The sequence below is a fragment of the Zosterops lateralis genome (assembly GCF_965231275.1).
Source record: "Zosterops lateralis genome assembly, chromosome: 12".
Classification (NCBI taxonomy): domain Eukaryota; kingdom Metazoa; phylum Chordata; class Aves; order Passeriformes; family Zosteropidae; genus Zosterops; species Zosterops lateralis.
The window spans coordinates 4,612,424-4,638,738 of NC_139772.1; the positions used below are offsets into that span (position 1 = coordinate 4,612,424).

Sequence of the window (26,315 nt, forward strand, 5' to 3'; positions counted from 1 at the left end):
AGAGCTTGAAAACAGTTTTAGGATGAATCCTTGTCCCTGCATAACACTCAGTGACCTGGAGCTCCCCATCCTCCTGCATCACCTCTTCTATCCAACCCAAACCTCCCTCTCAGTTGAGCACACTTTAAACTTTCCCAGCCCTTTTCCTCACCTCCAGCCACATGGCAGTCCCACACATTAATCCCCCATGAAATGCAGGGTTGATCCTTTGGAAAGTGGCCACCAAAACTTCCCCACCACAGCCAGTCAGTGACACAACCACAAAAACACACAATATTTTACCCATCTTCCCCAGCCTGCAATGATGCAGGCATACATCAGGCAGGGTTGTCATCAGGGGCCCCATAAAGAGGGGAAATGGAGCCAGAGTAAAAAAAAAAGTTATAAAAACAAATTGCTTTGTAACTCACCTTCTGTGTCCCCAAAGTTGCAAATCTTCAAATCAGCTCCTCACATGAAGGGAAAGAGTGTGGCAGCCAGAGCAATGAATGCAGAGCAGGAGAGTGGCACCCCCAGGACACCAGAGAGGAAATTCCTTTGTAAAAAAATCCAACAGCATTTACTTCTTGGTCACAAACTTCGTTCCAGAGGCTGGATCAGAGGGATGTGTATAAAATCTGCTCTTTTATCATGATTTCCACATTTCTTTTTAGTCTATACAAAAGTCTTTGTAATATATACACACTTGATTACTGTGGAGCATTAAGTGATCTCCTAGACTGTTATTCATCATCCATTTTAGGGCCACAGCCAATTTCTTCAGTTTCTCAGATGCTTTTCCTCACACCATGTGCATTTTCAAAAAAAAAAAAAAAAATCTTATCTTTGAAAATAAGCCCAAATCATGATAATTAGTTTGGGGTTTTTAATACCAGAGTTTCTACTGCTAGAACTCAACTTCCTCTCTTCCCACTCCCCAGATAACTTTGTATCAGATCAGTCTTTATGGTAAATAAAGGACGACAACACCCAGACATTTGTCCTCGAGTAGATGAGCCAGAGTCAGCACTAACATCCCGTGGGCTTGTTGGCCACAAACACCTACAATTTATCCTGCAGTTCTGCCACTCTCACAGTTGGGATTATTTGCAATGCAAGCCATTAGCAGAATAAATTTCCTCCTAATACTGCAGCCCATTAAGCGACACATAATTCAATAATGTGTTACGACAGAATTATCTTTAAAACACAAAATAAGATCCCCGTAGGAACAAAACAATAACAATCTTTGATATCGCAATTATTAGAGACCCGCTAAAGTATCTTTGTAGTTTGGTGAAGAAGCATAAAATGACTATTTAGAACAGAAATTTCCTGGGAAATAAGAGTTTAAAAGAATGAAATTAAGTCAAAATTTCTGAGTAAATGCCTAATTTAATATGTCTGCAATGTGCAAGATAATGTACCTATTAGGAAAGTCAAGGGGAGAAAAAAAATATTACATTTTATGACCACAGCCAAACAACAAAGCAACAATTAAAGATTGTTATGGAGATTGCTAGGCAAAACAGTTGACTGACTGCAAAGACAAATTTCTGTTGTATAGCATGCCTGAGGGCAAAATTCCAGCCTACAGAATTTACACCCAAATTGGGCGTGAAGGGAAAAACAACCACCTCCATCCACGATGGAGCTGGAGATGGGCTCCACGTCAGCAAGCTCCTTCACCCTGAGGGCAGCCAGAACTCACAGGAGCCACCCAGCACTCCCATCCCCAGCTCCACACTCACCTTTCCCTCCAGAACTCACAGGCTGCCACCCAGCACTCCCATCCCCAGCTCCACATTCACCTTTTCCCTCCAGACCTGACATCCCCAGCTCCACACTCACCTTTCCTTCCAGCTCATGAGCTGCCTTCGAGCCAAATCAAAGGGATCACACCCTGCCCAAAACAGGGCATCAACTGCCACTTGTCCCTCTGCTCTGGAAAAGCTCCCCAACCCCTTCCCCCTCAGTGCTCTCCTGTTGTAGGGGGCAAATGAGAGGATGTAGCACTGATCCCCAAAAAGCACAGAGTCATAAACATCTGGTTACTAAATATTATAGGTTTTATTACACATTTTTGCTGACACATAAAAAAATTGGGGAAATAGATAAAGAAAGAAATTGGAAAAGAGAGAGAAATAGTCTCAGATTTCCTGAGTTCAAAACATTGAGCACACTTTCTCCAAGGAAAGTAAAAGTCTCCAACCAGGGCATTGATATAAACCCATCAGGTGATAAAGCTCAGAAGAAAAAGAAGTTATTGTGACAAAGTGTAAGAACAGGAGGGTTTTCCCACTGGAGCACAGATTCAAAAGGTGGCCTGAGCCCTCTGAGCATCCTCTGTGCATTTACAGCAGCCTTGCACTGATGTAACAGACACAGGACAGTGACGGGATAAATACCACAGCTGTAAATTAAACAGTGATTTTGTCCAGTTGGGTGCAAGAGGCCAAGTAGGATTATGACAGAAGAGTTAGAAATTGTTCAGAAAGGAAAGGAAAAAAAGTGTGTCTGCATTTAAAGCTCAGAATGTGATCACTCAGTTTTTCATCACTGGAAAAGCATCTTGTCAAAGCCAGAACACAGGCCAAACCACGGCACTCAGGGAGATGAGGATTTTGAAATCTTTCAAAATATCACAGCCTTTCAAAGCCCAAGGATGTGACAGACAATGTAAAAAGGGAATAATGTAGGAAAAATACAGGTGATTTGCCCAACCACTTGCCACTGATGAGGGTTTTATAGTATGGGACACCAGGGAGGGCACCTGCTGCTCCTGGAATGAAATTAGGGAAGGGGAGTGACCCCAATCTGTCAGGAGTTGGACACTGGACTCCCATGAAGAGTGACTGATCTCAGATGAGTGAGCACAAACTCCCCCCAAAGCAGAGGGAGACACAATAAGGTATCAGGAGAAATGGGCAAAAACACAAAATCTTTGTAGACCCAGACTTGAGTAAGAAATTGTACAAAAAGCAGAAGTGGCATCAGATTTTACTAACAATTAGATAAGCACAGGCATATACAGGCAATGCACAGGATGACCCAGACAGATCAAATTAGCAGCTGATACACCCACAATGATTATTTTTTATTACTGCAGGAAGGAAATTGTTTATCTCTTCATAAAGATCTTGATCTGATTGCATTCCTTCTCCCCCCCCCCCCAACTAATTAATGCTGCTTATTCTAGCAAACAGAACACATCACAAACTTTAAAACTACACATTACAAAACTTGGGGGAAAAGGACAATAATTTCCCAGGTTCAACAGCAACAGAATGAAAACACCCAAACATATTAGGCTGAAGGTGTAGAGAAAAAGACTTGTATTACACAGTTCTAAGTCTCTTTAACAATAGGAATATATTTAACTTCTTACAAGATTTAACATTGGTGACTCTCTAGGGATTTTGTTTTGCTTTAAAAAAACATATTCTGCATCTCTGTGTGTGCTGATGATGCCTTTAGAAACAGACAGGAACTATATAACTTCATGAGGTACTTTACACAGAAAGCAGGATACAAAGACAACACTGAAATTCCCCCCAAAAATGCTCCATCTGGGAATAGCCTTCTATTTATGTTTATCCACTGCTTTTCCCAAACATTACTTTTAACACCAAGATTTCCCTCTTTGCAAGACAGTGCCAATGCAACTTAACAAAAGTCAGCACAATCAAGGAGCAGTGTCTGTACAGAGTTCATCCCAGCCACCTCACCCAGTGAGACAAACACCTCAGAGGTCCTTGCCTTCATCTCCTGATGTCCTCAGCTCCCCTGGCACAGAGCCAGCCCTCAGCACTTTGCTGATGAAGAAGTCGTAGAACCAGAGGGGGAAGCAGCAGAAGATGCAGAGGGGCACGTAGGCTCCCCTGCCAGGGGTGTAAAGGCCCTGGGGTCTCCTGGCCAGCAGAGCATGCAGGACAGCTCCCAGCACAGGAGACAAGTCAGAGGCACAGTGGGAGGGGAGGTGGAGGAGGTAATTCCTCAGCCCCAGGAGATATTCCTCCCCATAGGCCTGCCTGGTGTCTGCAGGGAGGTTCTCCAGCAGCTCCTTCTCCTGTCTGTCCCACTGCTCCGTCGTGCCTTCGATACCTGCAGTGGCAACATCAAAGGACAGCAAGTGGGTTTAGGGATGGATTTGAACAAAAATAAATCTGTAATTAATAGTCAGAGTTAATCTAAAGTGGGCCAGTGAAGAGCAAATACCACAGCTGGTCAGCAGCCAGTGCTTTTAGCCGGAAGAGAAGGGAAAGCAGGAGTACTTTGTGCTACACAAAAAGCACAAAATTCATGCCCCATTTGGCTCCCTTGCTCTACCTAAAAATGCTCTCACAGCCAAACCAGCATTTCTTCTTTCCCCCTTGTCCCCACTTTTCCTTTCTGTCCCAATTCATTTTGTGGATGTTTCCAGTCAGCATTTATTATAAGGTGAGGACAGACAAACTAGGATAGGATGAACAGGATTCCCTTGGGTTGGACAGGTGCTAAGCTGCCCTTTCACAGAGACATTAGTATTTCAGTAACTAGTTTCCTGAAGGATTAGCCTTCTATTAGGACAGATTTAGAACCGTAATTTAATCTATTTGTCCACCTTATCTGCATAATGTAGGAATGAAAGAAAGCAGGGGCTTCTCCAATGGAATTATTGCCTAACTACCAAAAAAATAAGCATGGTAAATAAACAAAAATCTTTAAATAAATATTTAAATCTCAAATCCCAGGACTCAATTTTACCCATAAACCTGAGAACAGCTCAGCAGAGCCCTGGAGGTGAAGCCTGAGGCAGTTTCCACTGACCATGCAAAGCTGTCAGAGCATCACAGGGCCTCTTCCCAAGAGGGGAAGCACTCAGGGAAGCAGCATTTTATGAAAAAAGATCAATTTGTTTTACATTGACATAAAAAATGCTCTGGGCAGGTATGGGGTGCAGTGAGGGTGTGTGCACCATGAGAGAGGTGAGTCTGGAACCTGGACAGGCTCTGCAAAAAGTACTCAGTTGAAGGAGGAGGAGGAGAATTTGGAACAGGAAGCAGCAGGAGCGCACAGGGGAAGGAGTGGAGAGGAAAGATCAGAGGATATTGACAGCAAGCAAGCAGGATGACAGGTATTGCTGCAGATACTGCCATGCAAGACAGAGCAGCTCAATAAAGAGAGCTCTGATATTGAGGAAGGGAGGAGTGACAGGGGACCTGAAGCTCCCAGGCAGGACAAGTGAGCCATAACACTCAGATTGGCCACATAGTGCTGCTCTGTTTGTCAGCTCCAAAAAAGGAGCAAAGCTCACAGCAAGGACAGCTCTGCCCAGGAGAGGGGAGGCAGGCAGTGTGCAGGGCTGGAGGGAACATCTCTCACAAAAGACACTGAACTTCATTTCCATAACCCACATAAAGAAATAGGGGGGAAAAATGTCCAACCCCTGAGAATCCCTCAGGGCTCTGTTTGAGACTGCTGAACCACAGGGAAAGAGGAGAGGCACAAAGAACAACCCGAAATGTCAAACACCAACCTGTTCTGAAGCCTGATGGATGAATTGCCATGACTTTAATGCCCCATTTGGAAAGCTCTTGCCTCATTACTCCAGAAAACATGGACAGAGCTGCTTTGGATGCCCCGTATGCAGCGTACCTCGGGAGTGGAATGCCTCCTGCAGGAGCAATAGAAACCTGATAAACCTCGACAGTGGCTCATCCCAGCCTTTATTTTCATGATTTAGAAGGGAGATTATTGCACAACCAAAATTATGCCTCTCTCACTGATGTTAAAGACAAGTCAGTGAGGGAATCATTTCTTGCTAGAGGTTAAAAAAGAGTGAAAGTTGTAAATTAGCAGTTGCTTACAGCAGTTAGTAACACCTGGTAAGACACCTTGTAGGGCAGAAAAAAAATAAACTGGACTGCATCTAAGGGTAAAAACTGCTGAAAGTTATGACTGTTGATTTGAGAAACACAATGTTTTAGTTCCTATAAATAGTGAAGCAGTAGTTTTATACTCCTGTTCTTGACACTGTAACACAAATTTCAAGCCCCTACAATAAACCACAGCAAGAACATGGTAAGTAATCTCAATTCTAGCTTTATAAAGCCAACTTCCTTTCGTGTTCTTTCCAAAAAGGCCAGAGAAAATAATACAAGAGTGGGGAAAACCTCTGGGACAAACCAAAGCTGGAATCACACCCCATGAGTGACTGGACTCCCTGAGACCCAGCATGGAAGCAGATCCCTGCCTGCAGTTATATCCCATCTTTTTCAATCCCAGAAACATTTGTTCAGATGGGAAAGCTAAGAGAACACATTTACAAAAGCAAGCTTCCAGAAAGCAGAATCCTCCAAATGCAGAGATTTCCTCTGTCCCAAAAACTGGCAGATTGTCCCTCCTTCAGGGCTACAAAAACACAAACATGCTTTGATCTGAGCATCTTCCTCTTCAGCCCTCCCACTCCCTCCACAAGGTTCTGTTATCACCACACAGGTTTAAGATCCACCACAGGCTGTTCTGGGAGCAGGGAACAGAATGGACAATCCTTTCCTAGAAGCACATCCCTCCTTCTCCTGCCTGCATGGGCAGCTGGGCGCATCCTGCCTCTGTTTCTACATGTAACACATTCATCTCCATGTGCTTGAGCATTTTAAAGGAAAATACCCCAGGTACAGGTGAATTTTCAGGTAAGCCACTGGTGCTACTGGGTGTTGTACTGGGATGACCAAGGTACCACAGGAGCTATTTACACAGAGCCATTCCCTTGAAGAAGTCAGGCCGATTATATGTTAATTATTCTTCTGCATGCATCTGAATAAGCTGGACTGCTTTGAGCCAATTGAATCACATACTTTTCCCTCTGAGGTCAGGCTAACCTGAGCCCAGTTAAATGAGCCCTACACAGACAGGAATAGATTGAGCACAATGAGACCTCACTAACTTCTCCACTAATGTTTTACCAAAGGACCCCCAGACCCTGTGTTAGGAGAAAACTCTTCACCCAAACCAGCCTGTGTGCAACAACATCTCTGCAGACAGCTGGAGTTTAATCAGAGTCATTATCAGCTCCTGTAAGGGCAAACTACTCAGCACAGGGATAAATGCATTTATCCCTTCAAGGCAGTTCAGGGATTCTCACCAGGAATTAAAAGATCTGCCCCAAAACACTCACAGTGAAAGCTTCACTTGGGTGCACAGAGGAAACAGGGATCTGACCTCAGAGCAGCAGCAGAAAAGTTCTGATAATTCAGCCCTGATTTCTCAGAGGGTCAGCAATAAACCCTGAACACAGACATGCAAACACAGAGCATATCTGGGATTATAAAGAGAAAACAGTGCCAGAGCCAGACTGCAGCCACATCCTCAGCATAAGGGGAACACCAGGTAACACCTTCACAAGTCACCCCAGCAATGCAGCAGGAGTCAGGGGGACTCCAGCTGTGCAGAAGGGCAAAGAAAAATGTGGGGAGCACATGACCCAGACAATCCCTAGGAGATCCTACTCCAAAATACTTTCCAGCAGCATGACCTGCTTCTAGCAGGTCTCATTTTCAAAAGAGCATTCTTGCTCCTCAGCTGTTGGCTACCAGATACTGCATTACTGTATTACATTAGTTCCTACTGTTCAGCTGTCCTCCTAGAATAGAAGGTCATGTTATAAACACATGCATATATACGTATATTAAGCAAGATTTATGAGGAAAGAAATGGAAATGATATGTTAATTTTTAGAAAGGTTTTAGGTCCACTTTGCTAGTAAGTTAGGCTTAAGAATTTCTAAGACATACAAAATATTTTTAAAGAAATACAGACACAAACCTCCCAAGTTATCAGCAGATCTCACAAACTGAGATGGTCACAGACTTCTGCTTCAACATGTTCTAGAAATACCTGTGATGTACCAACCACCTTTATGGAAGCTCACAAGGTTATCACTCATGGCATCTAAAACACCAGACCTGAATTTTACTGGGTTTTTTTCTCACAGCATATTTTTAGCCACATTAAACTCTTCTTTAAAGGCTGTTTTGTGTGAGTAGTGTCCCAAACTAAAGAAAAACTTGGATTTATTACCTTAACATTTATTCCCTTGGTGTATTGACAACCCAGACTAACTGACACCTTCCTTGCCCTTTTCTCCAGGACTTTATTTGGTGTTTTATCTCAGCTCACCTGCCATGCTGGACATGTTCACCAGCCTCCCCTGAGATTTCCGCAGCAACGGCAAGAAGGTCTTGGACACCTCCACAGCCCCAAAGAAATTCACCTCCATGCAGTGCCTGTAGGTGCTCATGGGCAGCAGCTCCCCATCAGCAGGGAAGCCCAGGATTCCTGCATTGTTCACAACACCCCAGAGCCCTGGGAAGAGGAGAAAGCACAAGGATGGAACACACCAGGAAAACAACTCCGTAAGGATTATACACATGAGCTGGATGGTGACTCCAGACCTAAACAGAGATGAGCTGAAGATGCACATTTTCCACTCCTTGACCAGTCACTACCATCTTCCCATATCCCAGAAACCAGGACATGGATGGAAATGCACCCAAGACTTTACCCTGGAAATGTCCCACACACCTAAGCCATGGTGCAGCCAACAGCGAGAAGATGCACCTGCTAAGCTGCTACATCAGGACTTGCATTGTAAAGGGGGAGAAAAAAAGCTGTACCTGCATTTTGCACCTTCTCTGAGACTGTCAGATAGGCCTCCTGGACCTGAGTGGTGCTGGTGATATCCAGCTGCAGGACAGAGAGTCTCTGGGAACAGGAACGCCGCAGCTCCTCAGCCCCAGGGCCGTCCTTGTTCAGAACCCCAGCAAACACAACAAAACCCAGGCTGTCCAGGTATTTAGCCAGGGCATGTCCAATCCCAGTGTCACTTCCTGAAAGCAACAAAAAAACGTGGAAAGTAGGCCTGTCCTACACCACCACTAAAAAAAAAAAAATAAACACATTGAAAAGCCACACAAATATAAGCAATAATACAATGACAAAGTCCCAGTCCCTGAAATACATATGTCAGTAGAAAGAAAGGTTCACATCTGAAGTTTGAGGAGCTGGACCTTCCTCAAAGATTGACAGGCCACACTCTCCTGACTCAGAGCTGGTGGAATCAGTTCACCCTCTGCCACTGACAGATGCTCTGACTTTATACATAGAGAAGAAATAAAGCCCAACTTTGGTTTTTTATACAAATATTCAGACTGGAACCTGACAACAAAAATATCTAAGAGGAAAAAAAAAAGAACAGCAAAAAACTCCACACTACTGTTTTAATTTGAAATCTCCAAAGGGTAAAGCAATTATAGGGCTTTCAAATTCAAATTCTTGGATTCTATTTCTCCATTCCAAGAAGTAGCATTATTTGAGTCACACACCTACTACACAGATCCCTCAGATAAGCACTTTTATTACAGACTGTAACCAAGTCAGAACTAAGCAACTGTTGTTTTACCTGCAGTCTAATGCTTTCAGAACCTAAGAAAGTTTCCAAATGATGTTTTTGTTAAGTCAGCTACTAAATTCATGGGAATTTGGATCAGAATTTCTCTTATCCTCTTCCAAACTTATTCCCAAACTTTGTCTATATAAAGCAATGACCCAGCAGCTGCAGGAAGCACTGTTAGAGCAAATAATGGTTTTTAGGATCATAATTGTGTAACCCTTCCCATCAGGTACCAATGAAGGATATTTAACAAATAATTTAATTCACAAGTCTCTCCTTGTGACAGAATATTTTGCTGCTGCTATAGAATAAAAGACAAAATGGTTTGGGTTGGAAAGGACCTGGAAGACCATCCCATTCCAACCCCAGCCATGGGCAGGGACACCTTCCACTATCCCACAGTGCTCCAACCCTGTCCAACCTGGCCTTGGACATTTCCAGGGATCCAGGGGCAGCCACAGCTTCTCTGGGCACCCTGTGCCAGGGCCTCAGCATCCTCACAGGGAAGAGTTCCTTCCTAATATCTGACCCAAACCTGCTATATTTTAGTTTGAAGCCATTCTCCCTTGTCTTGTCACTTCTTGCCCTTGTCAAAAGTCCTTCTCCAGCTCTCTTGGAGCCCCTTTATGCACTGGAAGGGGCTCTAAGGTCCCTCCCTGGGGCCATCCCAGTTCTCTACATCTGTATGCACAAGAGAGGTGTTCCAAGTCCTCTGATCATTCCTGTAGCCTTCTCTTGGCTCACTTCTGGTCCATGTCAGAATCCCCCCCCTTCTCTGCTGCCCACAAAGTTTTGGAAGGAGATCAGGACACAGCTGGATGTCTGGTCACATCCAACTTCTCATCAACCAACACCCCCAAGCACTACAAGTTAAAATTAAGTGTTTTCTCTCAATTTTCTAAATTCTGGTTTCCATTCTTATTCTTCCCATTCTTCTAAAGTCTGGTGTCACCTACAGTGACACTCCATAAGGAAAGAAACACCTCACCCATGTCCCACCAAGCCTCCCAGTGAGGTGACACAGGGAAGGAGTTTATAGGGGCTGTGCTTCAGGAACTTTGCAGAGGACTAGATTAGGAGTAAAAATAGGAGTTAAATAAATTAATACAGTTTTAACACTGTAATCAGCCTGTTCCACAATACTGCACCAGATCCTCCCCTGTAACTACAGCAGAGAAAGGTCCTGGATGCTGCACTGGGATCCAGGATCTCCTGTAACAACAATTCACTACATCAATGTTCAGCCTCCAAACCCTGGAAATGTGACTGTGAGACAAAGGACTGCAGCTCCTGCCAGGTATTTTACTATTTTCTTGTTTGTGAAAGAGCTGCAATACTCCCTACTTAACCCTACTATAAACTTCTCAGGGTTAGCCTGTGACTTTGGCACACCAAGAAAGGTGTCAGAGTTATTCACAGGTCTGCTCCAATATTTAAAACATGTAGTCAATAGAATTTGACTGCCAAAGACACTCATCATAATCATGTTAGATCCTCTTTTCTGGATTTTGTCTTTTAACTGGGTCTTTAGTCCTGAAAGGTGAAAAAATATTAATTCCAGGTGGCTTGAAGAAAACACGTACTAAGTGTCTGCATTAATCAGTGCATCTTGAAAAAGTAGAAAATAATTATTCATGCTCTATTTAATTCCTAGGAAGAAAAAAAATCAGATTTTTGGCATTTTTGAAGTCTGCAATTTGCTGAAGGCACACCAGAGCACAACAAATATCACATTAAGCTTCTCCAGTCCTGACCTGACAGAACAAACCTGCATTCTTTGAATTCCCTAAAGAGACATGAAGAAGCCTGCAAATATCCCAGACACAAGAGATTTCTAACTTTGGGGGTGGGCTCACTTTTCCTTCTTTTTCTTTTAGTGAAAACCCTACTTTTAGATCAAATCCTTCCTCTTTCATCACTCCCAGCAAGTACACAGCCACAGCTATATATTACCTGTAAGTTTTACAATGCAGCTTTAACTTGGAAATGGGCAGAATGCAATGCAACTTGAGCTTGGATGGGCACAGCAATTCCAAGAAAGCAATAAAAGTTGTTTTTATCGTTGCCTGATGCTGGGTTTGTCCCTGGCTTTTTTATTCCAAAACAAATATGATTTGAGTTTCAGACCTGTTATTGAAGTCCAGAGAAGCTTTACTGTTCCAATTCCTAGAATTCAAAGAGTCTCCATAGGGAAAAAAAAAAATAAAATAAAGGATAATTCCCTCCCAATCACACACTTGCTTCTATGCCAAAAATAATTTGTGGGTTATGAGAAGACTTATTTTAAGGAAAGCAGTCACTACTGACTGTGACTGACCCATTACTGAGAATTCACAATTCACTCATGCTGGACATGCACCAAATCACTCCCCCAAGAATGGAAAGACCAAATGAACTGGAGAAAATCATCCCACTGCACACGGAATAACCAGGGACAGAATTTTTCAACTCCTGTTACTTTGGATCTTTGTAGTAATTTACTTTTTAGGGAAGGTGGATATTGCATTTAGCACTAAAGTGTTTGCATGCCAGGAGCTTCTGTGTAAGGATATTGGAGCTCTTGCCCCCAGCAGGAGGATCCACAGCAGAGTTCCAGCAATGGCTTTGAACCTGCTCACATGCCCACAGCTATCCATGTGAAAGAGCATTTTGACCACTGGGCACAGTTTTTCCCTTTATGTTGGTACTCCAGTGAACTGCTGGCTTAAATAAAAAAGTGCAGAGCAGCTCTGGTACAAGGGACATCCAAAGAGGACCAGAACAAGGTGTGACAGAAGCCAGGAGCAGCAGCAGAGCTCGCCCCAGCCTCTGGCCAAAGGCTCACGAGGAATCCATGGCAGTGCTCAGGATACAGCCACATCCCTCAGCCCTGCAGGGCTGAAAGGCAGAGGGAAAAGGAAAAAAAAAAATTAAAATCACCACTTTCCAAGAAGTGCCTGCCTGAGGTCTTGTCTGAACTGGAGAAAACGACATCAAAAATCTACTTAAAGGCACCTTGCACCTGCAAATGCCCAGGGAGACACATCCTGCAGTTGGTGTGGGGAAGAACACCACAGTCAGAGCAATTTAACCAAAATACATGTTGAGTAAAACTTCTGTTTCAGTTGATGGAGGGTTTGATGGATTAGGATGATGGATTAGTACAGGATTCCAGTAAAGACAAAGAAGAGCCTCCTCATATTAATCAGCTGTCAGAAATGTCCAAACTTGCATTTCTTCAGGACAGTTGCAGCCCAGGTACAAGGAAAGCACATTCCCTTCCCAAATGTTCCTAACTCCCTTTTATTGTTCTAACTCAGACTTCAGAGCAGAGAAGCTCCCAGAGAGTGCTTTTTCCTGAAGATTTGCACTCTTAAAAAGATCAAGGAGATGCCCAAGTGCAAGCACATCCCCTGAGCCTGCAGGGTGGGAAAGGATTGTTCCCTATTCCCCACACCAATATCCATCCTCATCTGACACACCTGCAGGGAGAAACCCAGGTGGCAGATAAACTGCAAGGGGAGAACTTGCTGCTGTTCTTGTCCTCTCTCAACTTTTATACTTAATTCCTGTAATAAAGCTTGCTATGCACATCTAAATTATTTCCAGGTGTCCCTATAAAACAAAACTAAATTCTGCAAGAAATTGCTATATAAACCAAAGCAACTTAATTCAGCATTCCAGAGGGTGGAAAAGAACCACAGAAAATAAAACAAAACCCAGCAAATCAGGAGTGCAAGAAGCAGTAGGCAGGCACTCCAGTTTAAGGATTTGCTTAACACAAATAAGCAACATCTAAATAAACAACACCTAAAGTTTCAGAGGAAACAGGAGAAAAGCCATAAAACAACAAAAACACCATCAGTGCAGAATAAAAGTGGGTTTTGAGCAGATCAGAGTGGTAATAGAGACTGAATTAATTAGCTCTAAAGTTTCTCCTAAATTATTTCACAGAGGGTTTCAAAGGGATGGCACCAAACCAGTGTCTTGAAATATGTGCAGAATAGACACTGTGTACACACACACCCCTCCAAAAGACAACTGTACACCCACAACCAGCACAATTAATTCAAGTAAACAAAAGTAATGTATGAATGTACAGTTTTGAGGGCTCCCGGGAATTACTGTCTCTCCGAAAAAAAATTAGACCATCATAAGTATTCTTCTGTTCCTTGCACCAGTTAATTTCACAAGCACATCTAAAAAGCTACTTATAAAGATTAAATGAGACACTAAAAAATAATAGCGCCTATTAAGATGCTTTTCTACTTAATTTCAGAGCACTTATTTACCTAGGGGAAAAAAAAAAAAAAAAAAAAAAAAAAAAAAAAAAGAATAAAAATCTCTGTTGAAGCAAATAAAATCAGCAGGAAAGGAAAAAAAAAAAAAAAAAAAAAAAAAAAAAAAAAAAAAAAAAAAAAAAGACAAAAGCAACTCAAGAAGTTTTCCAGCCCACTTGTGAGCGAAGGCAGTTTTGTTGGCAGCCCCTTACCTGTGATGAGCACGGCTCTGTCCCCCACGGGCAGCAGGTCCCCATTGCCCGGGCACAGGGAGCAGACAAGGCACACGGCCACAAAGCCCCCCAGCCCCCCTGCAGCCCCCAGCGCTCCCGCACACACCAGGGCGGCTGAAAAGCTCCAGAGCAGCACCTTTGCCCTGCCCAGCGGGGCCCTGCAGAGCGCGGTGACCCCGACAAAGGTGATGGTGACACCCGCGCAGAGCCACCCCAGGGCGCTGCCGGCCGCAGCATCCATCGGGAATCCCATCGGGAATTCCATGGGAGAAGAGCCGGAGCTCCCAGCCCAGCGCCGGCCGGGGCGGGCAGGTATTGCTAAAGCACAGTGGGTTATATAGGAGCAGGGGGTGGGGCACAGAGAGAGAGGAGACTCTGTTTTGAAGCGTTTGACATAATCTCACTCACCCTTGGCATCAGCAAGGAGCAGGAGTCCTCCTTTCCCTTTACCTTTTCATTCCTTCTTGCCTGACAGCTCCACCTTCTGAAGGGAGCGCTGGCTGGATAGTGATTGACAGCGCTGGGAATGGGCATGATGCAGCAGGCTCTGGCTCCAGGAAAAGATTAACTGCTGTGTTTAATTTATTTATTTTTTTATCTTCAAAGTGCACTTTCCTAGACAGTGAGAAAAGAGTTTCCTCTATGAGAAATAGTTGGGCTTTCCTGCTTTTAAAAAACTTAGGGTGTAGTTTCAGTGGAACTGGTTTTTGATGAGCAGTGACAAAAATGAGTCAGGCCAGGGTTGTTTAATCTCTGGAACACAAACTGTCTTGGGCTTTATCACATATGGATAACCCTCCTCTTTCAACAAAAAGCCCCAGATTGCCTTCTCTGCTTTAGTGCCCACCTTTCCCTATTTACCTACTCCACCTTCAGCAAACACCCACAGTAAATTGACATTCAGGGGGTGTTGGGAGGCTGGGAACAGGTGGTTGCTGGTTTGCCATGGAGGGACACCTTGTCAGGTAAACACAGGTAGCACACCTGAGATCCAGTCTTCAGCTAACCTCCAGTGATGATATTCACCTTGGTTTTGACAGGGAATCACTGGCGTGATAGCCACAGCAAATTGTGTGGGAGGGGAGAAAAGTAATCAATTAAATATATTAAAGAGGTTTAATACCTACCGTGCTGTGTTCTGAAAGTTATTTAAGCAATTAAAAAAAATAATTAAAAGCCAGCCAGCTAAAGGGATTGAGATACAAATTAGCCATGCATATTTAACCCTATTTAAAAATCCCTGATGACTGATTTGAGAGACAAGCCTACATTTCCACAGACCCAGCTAACATGATGTAGCTGGTTTTCCAACCAGCTGATCTAGCTGATTTCAGACACAAAAAAATTGAAGCACACGGTGCAAACCTGACATGAAACAGAGCACATTCCCATTCCATTATGCCTTTGGGGTTTTAAGAGATTATAAATCTGTTGAATGTACACTTTTCCAGCCAGTGAAAATGCTTACATACCTCTGCAGGTAGTTTAAACCAGATATGAAGCCACTTTCTTAAAGGAACGTCACCCTCATTGTCTGCTCATCATTCATGACTCTTGTGAACATCCACCATCCACCCATCCTCCCACCAGTGCACAAAAGGAAAAATATTTTAATTTCTCTTTGCCATTTGCTGCTTCTGCTCTTGAGGTCAGCTACACCTTGCTGTCCATTAAGGCATCTTCTTAAATATTTTCCTGGGGAATTTTGCTCTCCTCATCACTGGTCTTCGTCATGCGATTTGGAGGATGACAAATGTGCTGACATTTAGGGCATGAGCTCTCACACTTGAGGGTAGAGCAAGATGGAGCTTTCCCACAGTGGGATGAGGGACAGAAGTGATCACCCCAGCCTGATGTTTGTCCAGCCTGCAGGGATGAGGCAGAGGTGGGCAAGGGCCCACACTGGGGTGGCCACCATGGCTGGTCTCAAGCTCCATGAGATTCCCCCTCTGCTCCAGTCTCCCCTACCCCATCCCCCAGTGAAATGTGAGTTGTGCCCATGCACAGCCCCTCCCTCAGACACAGCTGGCAGGGTGGGGGATATTTGGAGAGCTGGGGGTGCCACATGCATTCCTTGTACACCCACCCACTGTGGTGCATGGACACACCACCTGTCTGCACCCACAGCCTGCAGAACAGCTGAGGGGACTGGCTCTGTGTGAACCAATGCTCACTTTATCATTTTAATAAAAAATACAGCCACTGAAGGATTCTGTTAATGAGAAGTTGACCATGTGTTCGCCCTGGTGGGTGAAAAACAATCCATGTTAATGTGTAGATCATAAACACCAGAGAGGAAGTTGTGATCTAAAACTGGCTGGAAAATGCCAGCATGGAGTACCCACTTCACAAAGCCTCTGCACTTTTCCTGACACCACCAATGACAGATTGCTGCTTGAGGATTTTTCAGCACAATTTTGCCACAAGATAAGTTTTACCATCCTGTGCCAACTCATTCATCTTGAAAAAACACCTACTTTTCTCTTTACCCCTTTGAGATGTCTCCAGCTCTAAAATCTGTACAGTAACCCAGGATTGCAATTGAGTTTGCATTATTTCCTATTTCTATATGCCATGCTTACTCATGCTATGAATATACACCCTTATGTCACCTTCTTATAGTTTCCTGGAAAAAGGAAGGCTCCTCCAAATTGTCAGGACTTTGCATCACCATGACATTTGTGTTATGAGAATGGATTTAAGTTAATTGATTTGGGGCTAAACTCACCCTACCCTTGCCAAGACAGTTCCTTCTTCCAAGAGAAGAGGGATGGCTTTTCAGAGCCACCTCACAATAACTCAGTGCCCTGTCCCTTTATACCATGGCAAGCTCCAGAGCCTGTACTCAGGTCTGGATCCTGATTCCAGAGTCAGTCCATGCCAGTGGCAAACAGCACCAGAGAAATTATCCTGAGCATCCTCCTGGCAGCTGTGCCATTGCTGGCCCTCACTGAGCACTTGGATCTCTGTGCCTGTTCCTGATTTTTCTCCTGGGGACTTTACAAATCTGACACATGCTCTACCATCTAAATCTCTTCCAGGATACATGGTGACTCTGGAAAGTCAATTATTCAATGACAAAGGAAGATGGCTTTCCTGGAGAACAATGGCTTCATGGTAATCAGCAACATGAACAGCCAGTCTCTAAAAATTTAGCCTGTCTTCCTTCAAATCCTATACTCACAGCACCTTTCACCTGCTGTAGTATCCCTGCAGAACACTGTCCTCAGGACAAAGCAAGGACACCCCTCCAGTGTGTGGGACCTTTATCACAGAGATCAAATTGTTGACTCCACACTCCCATTCTGCAAGCTAAATCAAAAATTATTCACTATTCACTTACTTCCTTCTCATTTCTTGAAGCTTTTTTCCTGTCATACTGTGCTGGCTCTAAGTGTTTCAGCATGATGGATGCAGCCTGTGCTTTTGATTGCTATTCTTAACACCAAAAACAGGGCAGAGGAAAGGTTCAGGTTCCCCAGTTGCTTTGAAATGTGGTGAGGCTGAGCCTGGTCACAACTTTTTTGAAATACACCACCAAACTCCTCCTTGGCTCTGCCTTGGCAATGAGCTCTCTTCTGTCTTTGCTTTTCATGGCTCCCCGTTGAGTTCAGTGATTTTTCTGATGTCAGTAATTCTTTTAAGTCTCTGTGACTTTCCATCATAGTAGAAGCTTCCAGTTCAACCACGAGGTTTTCAGGCATGTCTCTCTTACCTCATCCTGCATTGTTTTTCAATTTTTTGGCCACTTTTCCCGTGGGCTTTCTTTGCACTTTCCAATAATTTCCTAGTCAGTATTTTTTCCTTTCAGCATTTTCCCTCCAGCCAGAAGTACCACATGTCACATCCAATAGCTTCTGTCCCAACTGGATACAACTGATACTCTTCTGTCCCAAGTGGAACATCAATTACACTGCCTAGAAGCACAAAGCACTTTTTCTACACATCCAATCTCTGTTTCAGCTTTCCCTGCTAGTCACAGATTTATTTTCATTTCAGGTTATATTTTCTCACAGAACTCTTCAATTTACTATTTTGTTGTTTTGCCTGCTGATTCAGGCTTTTTCAGCTGTGGTTCCTGAGAGCTCCTGCTCCCTGTACTTCTTGTTCTTTTTGTGGCTTGGGTCAGGGCTCTGTGTTTCAGGTTCTGTAGGGAGGTTCTGACATACATAATGTCTGAATACAGACATTCACTTACTTTTCCTGGAAAATAATTTCACCATAAAACAGGTCGGAATCTGTTTCAACAAATGAGTCATTAAGCAAGACAGAAACAATATTCTAGTGGGTAAGTACATATAGGAGCAGAACAAAAAAAAATTTTATTGCTGCAGTTTCTGGGAAAACATAAACACCTTCATACATTTGGATTTTGGTGGAGTTAATGGCTACAGGAACCTGTCAGGCTGTCAGTCATGGATGCAGAAACTGTTGAACTTCCATAAACCAAATTCATTTGGGCAAACAGACTTTCCTCTTATCAATTCTGCAGAACTCCTGTACAAAGGTTGAGATAATCCTTTTTCTTTCTGCTTGTTGTCTCTTCATGCTCAACTCAAAGCACGTGAATTGTCCCAGTAAAGACAACAAAACCATTATTCTGCCTAAAGCTGGAAATGCAGCCTTTGTGAATTAAGATCTCTGAACTCACAGGCATGAACTGAATTAAAGCAAAAAAGGATTATGTACAAGTGAAAATAAAGCTGTGCAACCTCTCCTTTGTCTTCAAACGCTTTATTTAATAGACCCTTAGGGAAAATAATTCCTGTCAAATGAAGTGTATGCCTATTAAAGAAAACTAAGATATATCTTTTACCTCTAAGCTACAGGAGATTTTGTTTTTGGAAATATAATAATGGTAAATATTGTAAATTCAATTGTAAATAGATCCTGAAGATCATCCCTTGGCAGTGAACAATAAACTGTAGCCTATCATTCCTCAATATTCATTACTAACAAAAGACAATAACAATAACAACAGTAACAACAACAACAATTTCCTCAACTAAATCTCCTGTTATTTTCTCAAATGTAACAAAGAACCTCAGAGTGAAGAATGTCTGTACTGACGGCAAAGTTGGACCTGTAAATGAAGCCAAGGGCTGTAAGTTCTGCCTCAGTATCTACAAGTATCTATAAATTTTCTGCAATAGACAAAACATCAGAGAAATCATTTAAATTATGAGCACTCCTTTGTATTTGCAAGGGAGGTTTTCTCCCCAAACTCTCCAGACAATCCATGTATCTTTGGGCTTTCAGGAAGACCCCAAAGGGGATTGCAGTCCTTCCAAAATAAGTAATTTTTATCAACCCAATTGTGATTATTTTCAAAGAAGAAGATAGAATCAGAAAACCTAAAGGCAATTAGGCTCTCTTTAGAAAGTTAGCCAAGAATCATCTCCAGTTTATCCTCATGAGAAATTACACTTGCTTGCCTTTTTTGTGTCATCCAGTAACATGAAACGGTTTTCAGAGAACCGTCAGCCTGAGAGAAGAAAAGATACCACTTTATCTTAGTGCACTTCTCTGACAGCACAGACTGTTCCCTAAAATTTCCTCTGGTATATTCAGAGTAACATCCCAGCCCTGCCTAGGACAGAGCACGGCATAGTGCTGCCTCAATAAATGAGAAATAAAGACATAAGCTGTACTCTCAACAGGAAGTTCAGTTTGTTTTTCCAACTAGATTTTTATTATATCTCCCTATTCCCTTCCCTTCTCTGCAGCTTTGCCTCTCTGAAGTTAGTGGCAGCATCTCAGCATCTCTGTGCTTGGAACACAAAGGATTTCCACATTTTCATAGCCCACAGCCTGATCGTTTCTTTGCAGGTGCTTCCTGAAAAGCAAATGCAGCTTTGCCTGCCTCACTTCTGAGGCTCTGCCCTAACCACAAGTCACACCAACTATATCTACATCAGACAAAAAACACACTTTGCATCATCTTTCTGTAACTGTTCCTCTTGCATGTCTTCAAACATTGGCAGGTTGGAGATGCATCTGGTTTACATCCAGCCTTTTCCATTACGTCTTAATATTAGGCCACAAAATGTTTTCAAACATTTAGGTATTATCTGTGCAAAAGCCATGTAATTTTGGTGCAGTTCAATTCATAAAGAGCAATGTAAATATGGAGCTAAACCCAGAAAATTAGGCAAGCATGGTAATCAAAAGTCTGATTAAAGCATGTGTGGACAAACAGAGAAATTGTCTCGAAGAGTCTCTTCAAAGTGGGGGGATTTACAACATCACCAACATAACTTGTCATTCACTGCAGATAGTGACAACATTAAAAATATACCACACAGAACTTAGAGCCCCAGAACACATCTGAGCTTTGAGCATGGATGCTGCAAAGGGGATGAAGGAAAAGGGGTGGCAGCATCTCCCTGTGTCATTTGGGTTATTAACTCCACACATCTGCCACGTGCCTTCCCTCCACCTGCAAACCCTTAAAAACATCCCCGCCTCTCCTCCGAGGAATTTGCTTATTTTTAGGTTTTCCTCAGAGTTACATCAGCCAACCTTTGAAATGAAAGCCAAAGCAAAATGAGATGAAAAACGAGCCATGATTCGAAGAGCATTAAGCAATCAGCCATGACAAAGTGTCACCTGCCCTCAGCACACTCTGTTTCCTGTCACTTGAAGGACAAGCCCCTCATTTCCAAAGGCTGAAGCCATGTATTTTTCCTGTTGAGGAATTGTGACCTCACTCTGTGTGTAATCAATGACTTACATTACTGTTGTGACTGAATGCCACGTACTGGATGTCCCTGATTTCCCCTTCGGTGCTGGGCTCTGAAGGATGTTCCCATTCCTGGTGTTTTTTGGCAGCAACTGCATTCAGACATTGTCAAGGATGACTTGGTGACAATGGAGCAGGAGGACTCTGAAGGTCATGAGTTCAATCCTCACATGGGGCACCATTAAAATGTGAAGTTTTTATCTTCTTTTCTTCCTGTTAGAGCCAGGATTAATGCACAGAAAACATAGTTTTTTGTGTTCAGACTCAGATGTTTATTATTCTTATCTAAAGCACAGTCTCACGAGTTGTGAGTTCTCACCAACAAAGTAGAAAATGGCTGTGCCTCTAACTCTTTCCAAGGTCTTTTAAGCATAATTTGTCCAATAATGAGATGCCACCTATATTATTTTTACTTTTAACCCAATAACTGACCACCCATGGTCTGCAATGCAGACCTTTTCACCCAATTAGAAAACACCACCCAAATCCATGAAGAAAAAGGTGAAATAAGAACTTAGCCAACACCCTAAATCCTCCATCTTGCTCTATATACATTACTATATACTAAAACCTTAAATCCTAAGTTTTGCACCCTGTGATATCACACACTTCTATTCAAACCACTCACCCACAATCCCAGTGCCACCACTCAATTTCCAAAGCCTGTTCCACGGCCCCAGGTCAAATGCAGTGCTTGCTTGAGGGTCAGTGCCTTTTAGCTCAGAAAGCCCGAAATTCTCAGCTTTCAGGGTTCCAACAGGGGACAGACAACCCCTCAAGGTCACTTTCAGGATCTGGGGTGGGGGGGTTGATGGTTCTGTGGCAGGCAGCATTTTAGTTAAATGGTGATTTTTCTCTGGGCAGTCCAATGACTGTGGAAAATCTGTGTATTCAATGTAATTTTGTGCTGGTTTTCTTCCCTTCATTATATTGTCCATCTTAAACATTTTTTTTTATCATGCAGTAACCTTTACCCTGACTCAAAAACTGTCTGGATGTAAGCAAATTTAATCCCATTAAAATCACCATGACCATCCACTCATAAAACTATACAGATGATTTAATAGGTTGCTGAGTGACAGTCCTGAGACCCATTAGGCCTAAAAGCTCCCCAAGAGCCCAAACTAACAGACACTTATGCACATTCTTAAAAATAAATACAGATATTTGCAGGCAAGTAAAGAAAGAAATATTCCCAGCCATGTTTTTAAACATGCACACCTGCAGAATTAGAGCCTGCCTTAAAGACCTTCCCCACCTGGATTTGAGATATGATAATCGATTCATGCAAATGAACCTACATCATAAAACTATTTATTTCTACTTTCCAGGTGACACAACTAGCAAGTGCAACTTTAAAATGAACTTCTCCAAGTTATAAAGTTGGTGTTAAAATATTGTCAGGCTCCAGGTGGAGTTGATTCCCAAAAAGGCACAGATTCTATGGGGTTAAGTCTTCAAAATAACCATCCCTTAGAAGGGATTCCTTCCTGAGCTGTGCAGAGCTTGTAACTTGTTTTATTAATACCGTAAATTATCGCTTCACTTTTATTTTTTAATTTCAAAACAGTTTTTAACAATATATACGACAGCCCCAGGGCAAATGTCTCTCTTGGAGGCATGCAAACTTTGCTGGAATCACTAAGGGTTAGGCAGGCATAGCTTCAAAGGCAGATTTGGGACCTATAACATTAATTCATCCACCAAATGGAGCTCCAAAATCCATTAAGGAAAAATAACTAGTAACCATCTGTCTTTATTCATCAGGCTGAAAGCAGTTAATCAAACCTAGTGGACATTTTTACTTTCTTCTTTCTCTCTCAACAGCTTTGAACACAGATGCAGCCTTCCCATAATTAAGCTGAGCATTGTAGCTCCTAGACAGATTAATTCTGGAGAGCTTGTCAAAAATGTCAGATGGCAGACAGGTTCTGTGTCTTGTCCCTGGGATTTCTGGGATTTCTATATTTATATCTGCATATAGGGGCAGGTTCGGAACACAGTTATTAAAATTAATAACCCTTTATAATTATTAACCCATTCTCTGTAATGTGGTAGAGTTTTTCTCTCTCTGTGAGGGATGCAAGTCAGGATAGGACCTCAGCAGTGAACAAATGTCTCCAGGAACTGAGCTGAAATATGGGATGCAAACGGGCACCAGAAGGAGCTTCTTTTGCTCATCACTGAACCACACTTTGAACTGAGGGGCAAAAAAATCCTGTAAACACACTGACAGTGTTCTGAAACAACATAAAGGTGTTCCAGCTTACAGGAGTTCTATTCTAACAGGCTGGAATATCATTAAACACCTCATGGCCAAGAGCTATTCCAGGCACGTTCTTTCAGCAAAGTTCTCAGATTGTTTCTATCAGCTTTAAAAGGATACACACAAGTATCCAAGGAGGCTTTTAGTTCTCAATTACTTTTAACAATGAGCTCATATGTGGGTTTGATTCCCTTTTTCTGAGTTCTAACGTTTTAAAGCGCAGAGCATATCCAATTCTTAAGGATTTTATGTTACCTGTTAAATATTACGTTTTTTCAATTTAAGCCTACAGTCAAATTTATGGACTGAAGATAGGATTTGAAAGACCCTAGGAGTAATTTTCTCTTCCTTTGAACTGGGTTTTTATTTTTAAAGAAAGTAAAAGATCACATCAAACACACCTTCATGCTGATAAAACAAGAATTTCAATGTCGTTTAAAACTTCAAAGTTTAAAAGTTCTTACCATTATAACTGGTTACAAAGAAGAGTTGGTTACCGTTAAATTTGATAAAATAATGCAGCTTGAAAATGAGATGGGCCAAATAATGAGAGATGGTCCCAGAGAAAGTCACTCAATGACTGTGGCAGAGAGACAGGTAGGGGGGTTTTCCAAGCAGCCATTAAAACTGGACCACAGGAAGTACTGAGCCAAATCAGTAGATATTGATCAAACTTAGCTAGTAAAATTCAAACTAAATCAAAAAATTTATATGGGATATGTTTGTATCCTTAGGAGTATCATTTTCCCTTCATATGTTTAACTGCTGGTAACTGATCCATCCTCAGTGTTCTGTCCCCACAGTTACACTGAAAATGGAAATGAGGCACCCAAATACAAATGGGGAACATGGGAAAGAATTAAGTACCTCTAAATTAAATACCAGAATCTATAGCAGAAAATAAAGAAGAAAGAGGTATTTTGAAGAAAAACTCTGCTGGCACAATCTCTCTTTCAGTGGCACTTCTTTCCACCAGAATATTTAAACACTTATCTGTCATTAATGCTCTGAGATGTAAATATCATTCCCACAGAACACATCAATGAACTGAAGCAGAGAGATCATCTTCTATTTAGTGAAAAACCCCAGCTGAGAACTCCTGGATGGTGGCTCTCAGTCCTGTGCTCAAAAACACAGGGATCATCATGATGGGAAGTGCTCTTGGAGTACAGAGGCTACACCCCATCAAATAACACTTTACAGACATGAACAAAGGTCAGTGACAGTTGTGTTGCAGATGCTGATACAGAATTTCTCTGCAGAATGAGAAAAAGTAGGAAGATGCCCAGCTGAAAAAATCCAAAGTGGGCAGTGAAGACTGGAAGGGCTCATCAGAAAGGTGTCAACATCTCTAAATCAGAGAGAAGTGTAAGAAATGTTTACATAGGTAAATGGGGCAAATACAGGTGGGGAAAAAAACCTTTTACACAGAAAGACAGGGAAAGAAGATATTACTAATCCATGGGAATCATGCCAAAAGCAAGAATAAAAATGTTATTGTCTGAAGATTTTGCCCATGGCCAACTGTAACTATGGTACACCTAGAGCCTCAATGTTGATTCACAAAGTGTTTCCTACACACAAGATAATCCTCTTCTATCTATTTATCTGATTTTATCATCCTCACTTGGTTCATGTCTGTTATCAGAAACAAAATTTCAGCATTGATAAATCCAAGCACAATTACTGAAGATAAATAAACTGAATTTTAAAAATGACAAGAGTTTTAACACTCTGAAGGTGAGGCTCTTCCTACTCTTTTTTTGAAGGCACAGGTTGTTCAAACGTGAACCAACTTGCCATCAAAACAAGTCTCAAATCCAAGATCTTCAGTGAGGCACGAGCTGTACCTGCATTGCAGCAGAGGCACATCGAGCTGGAATTTATGGAGAAAGCAGCAGTGAGATGCTGATCCAGGCAAGGTTCCTACAGAGTGCTGCTCTGCAGAATTGCTGCAGGTTCAGTCCTGAGCACTGCCTCAGTTTCACAACTCTGGGAGGATTCTTTGCACCCCACTCTTACCTTTCCCACATCTTCCTTGACTCCAAGTCCAGCTGGAAGGAGCTGAGGGGGACCCTGCTATCCACTGTGTCCCCTCTGAGAACAGAAGCTCCATGCAAAACTCTGAATTTAACCAACAGAGGTCAGAGAGGAGATACCTCACAGATGGGAAATGTACAAACCTGAGTCTCACATGGGTATTTTTAAGGGCTAAGAGTCAAAGAACCATTTAGATTGGAAAAGACCCCCTTGGATCATTGGATTCATGACAGGAATTGGCAACACTGGAGTTTTTAAAACGGGAACTTTACACTCTGTGAAATTTTGTAAGCATGTTAAACAGCTACTGCAACCTCACGAGGCTAAAGCACAATCCAGCCTTGTACACACCTGCACAAACAGAAATGCATTCAACAAATTATCTACAAGTGTAAAAGTTCAAGTTTACAGTAATGCAAGGCAAAAAATAAAGAGGGAAATACAAACACTTCTAATGAAAAGGAGAGAAGTGGCAACAATTATTTTCATCCATTCTTCTGAATGCCATCACATACTTGGGTTTGTGCTGCTATAAATATGTCCTTTTGTAATCTCTAAAATGACAGAGAACACAGAAAGCTTTTATAAAATCAGTGTTTGCAGTAAAGGATCTTGAAGACTTAGATGAATGGTGTCAAAGGTTTACATTTGGTACCTCACCTGCAAAAGAACAGTTCAACTACTAAAAGAGTCAAAATTGGACAGCTCCATCACCCAGAGACTTCAGAGAGTGCAGCTGAAATACAACAGTCATCAACTCAAAGCTGCAGATGCAGCCACAGAACACAGGCATCAGAGGGGAAAAAATCACTCTGACAATCTTTTTAGAGTGCTGTTGTGAAACCTTCAGCATGAGGCACAAAACAAGCTCCAGCTCCTCCATGTGAACAATACTCAGCAGTACTCACACACATATGTTTAATTCAGCTTTAATTTATACACTAAATATTTCTCTATTCCATGAAGGAAGAAAGTAAATTAAGTTTGTAACATACAGCACCTTCAGCCCAGGATATCAGTGATGATAATCACTTCGGCTGCTATGGCCAGAAACACCAAGCAATCAACTTGTTCAAGAAATTCAGGAACCCAAATAATCTAATAATTCTGATTTGAAGAAGTCTGAATTATGGAACTCATTAATGATGAGTTCCATAATTAATTAATTAATATAACATAATTAATATTGCACCAAGACTACCTAGGAGAACTGGATTTGGTGGCAGTAGATGTTAACTGAGACCCCTTTTTAAAGTGTAATCTACAGCAGATGGAGCCCTGCCTCCTTGTTCAGCCCTGCTTGGACTGCTTATTTTTGTGCCAGAAATAATAAGGGAGTTTCCAAACAAAATGGGAATGGGAG

The 26,315-nt window shown here is 42.4% G+C and overlaps 1 protein-coding gene across 1 annotated transcript; it reads right to left on the reverse strand.

Moving 5' to 3' along the window:
* Positions 1-3,724: 3,724 nt before the first annotated feature.
* Positions 3,725-14,383, reverse strand: HSD17B2 (hydroxysteroid 17-beta dehydrogenase 2; the record flags this gene model as incomplete). Its single annotated transcript, XM_083870544.1, has 5 exons — positions 13,884-14,383; positions 8,637-8,849; positions 8,140-8,325; positions 5,498-5,635; positions 3,725-4,083 (listed from the first exon to the last, which is right to left on the reverse strand). Exons 1-5 carry the CDS (start codon positions 14,167-14,169, stop codon positions 3,725-3,727), a joined length of 1,182 nt encoding a protein of 393 aa, XP_083726670.1. The 5' UTR covers positions 14,170-14,383.
* Between the last annotated feature and the right edge of the window lie 11,932 nt (positions 14,384-26,315).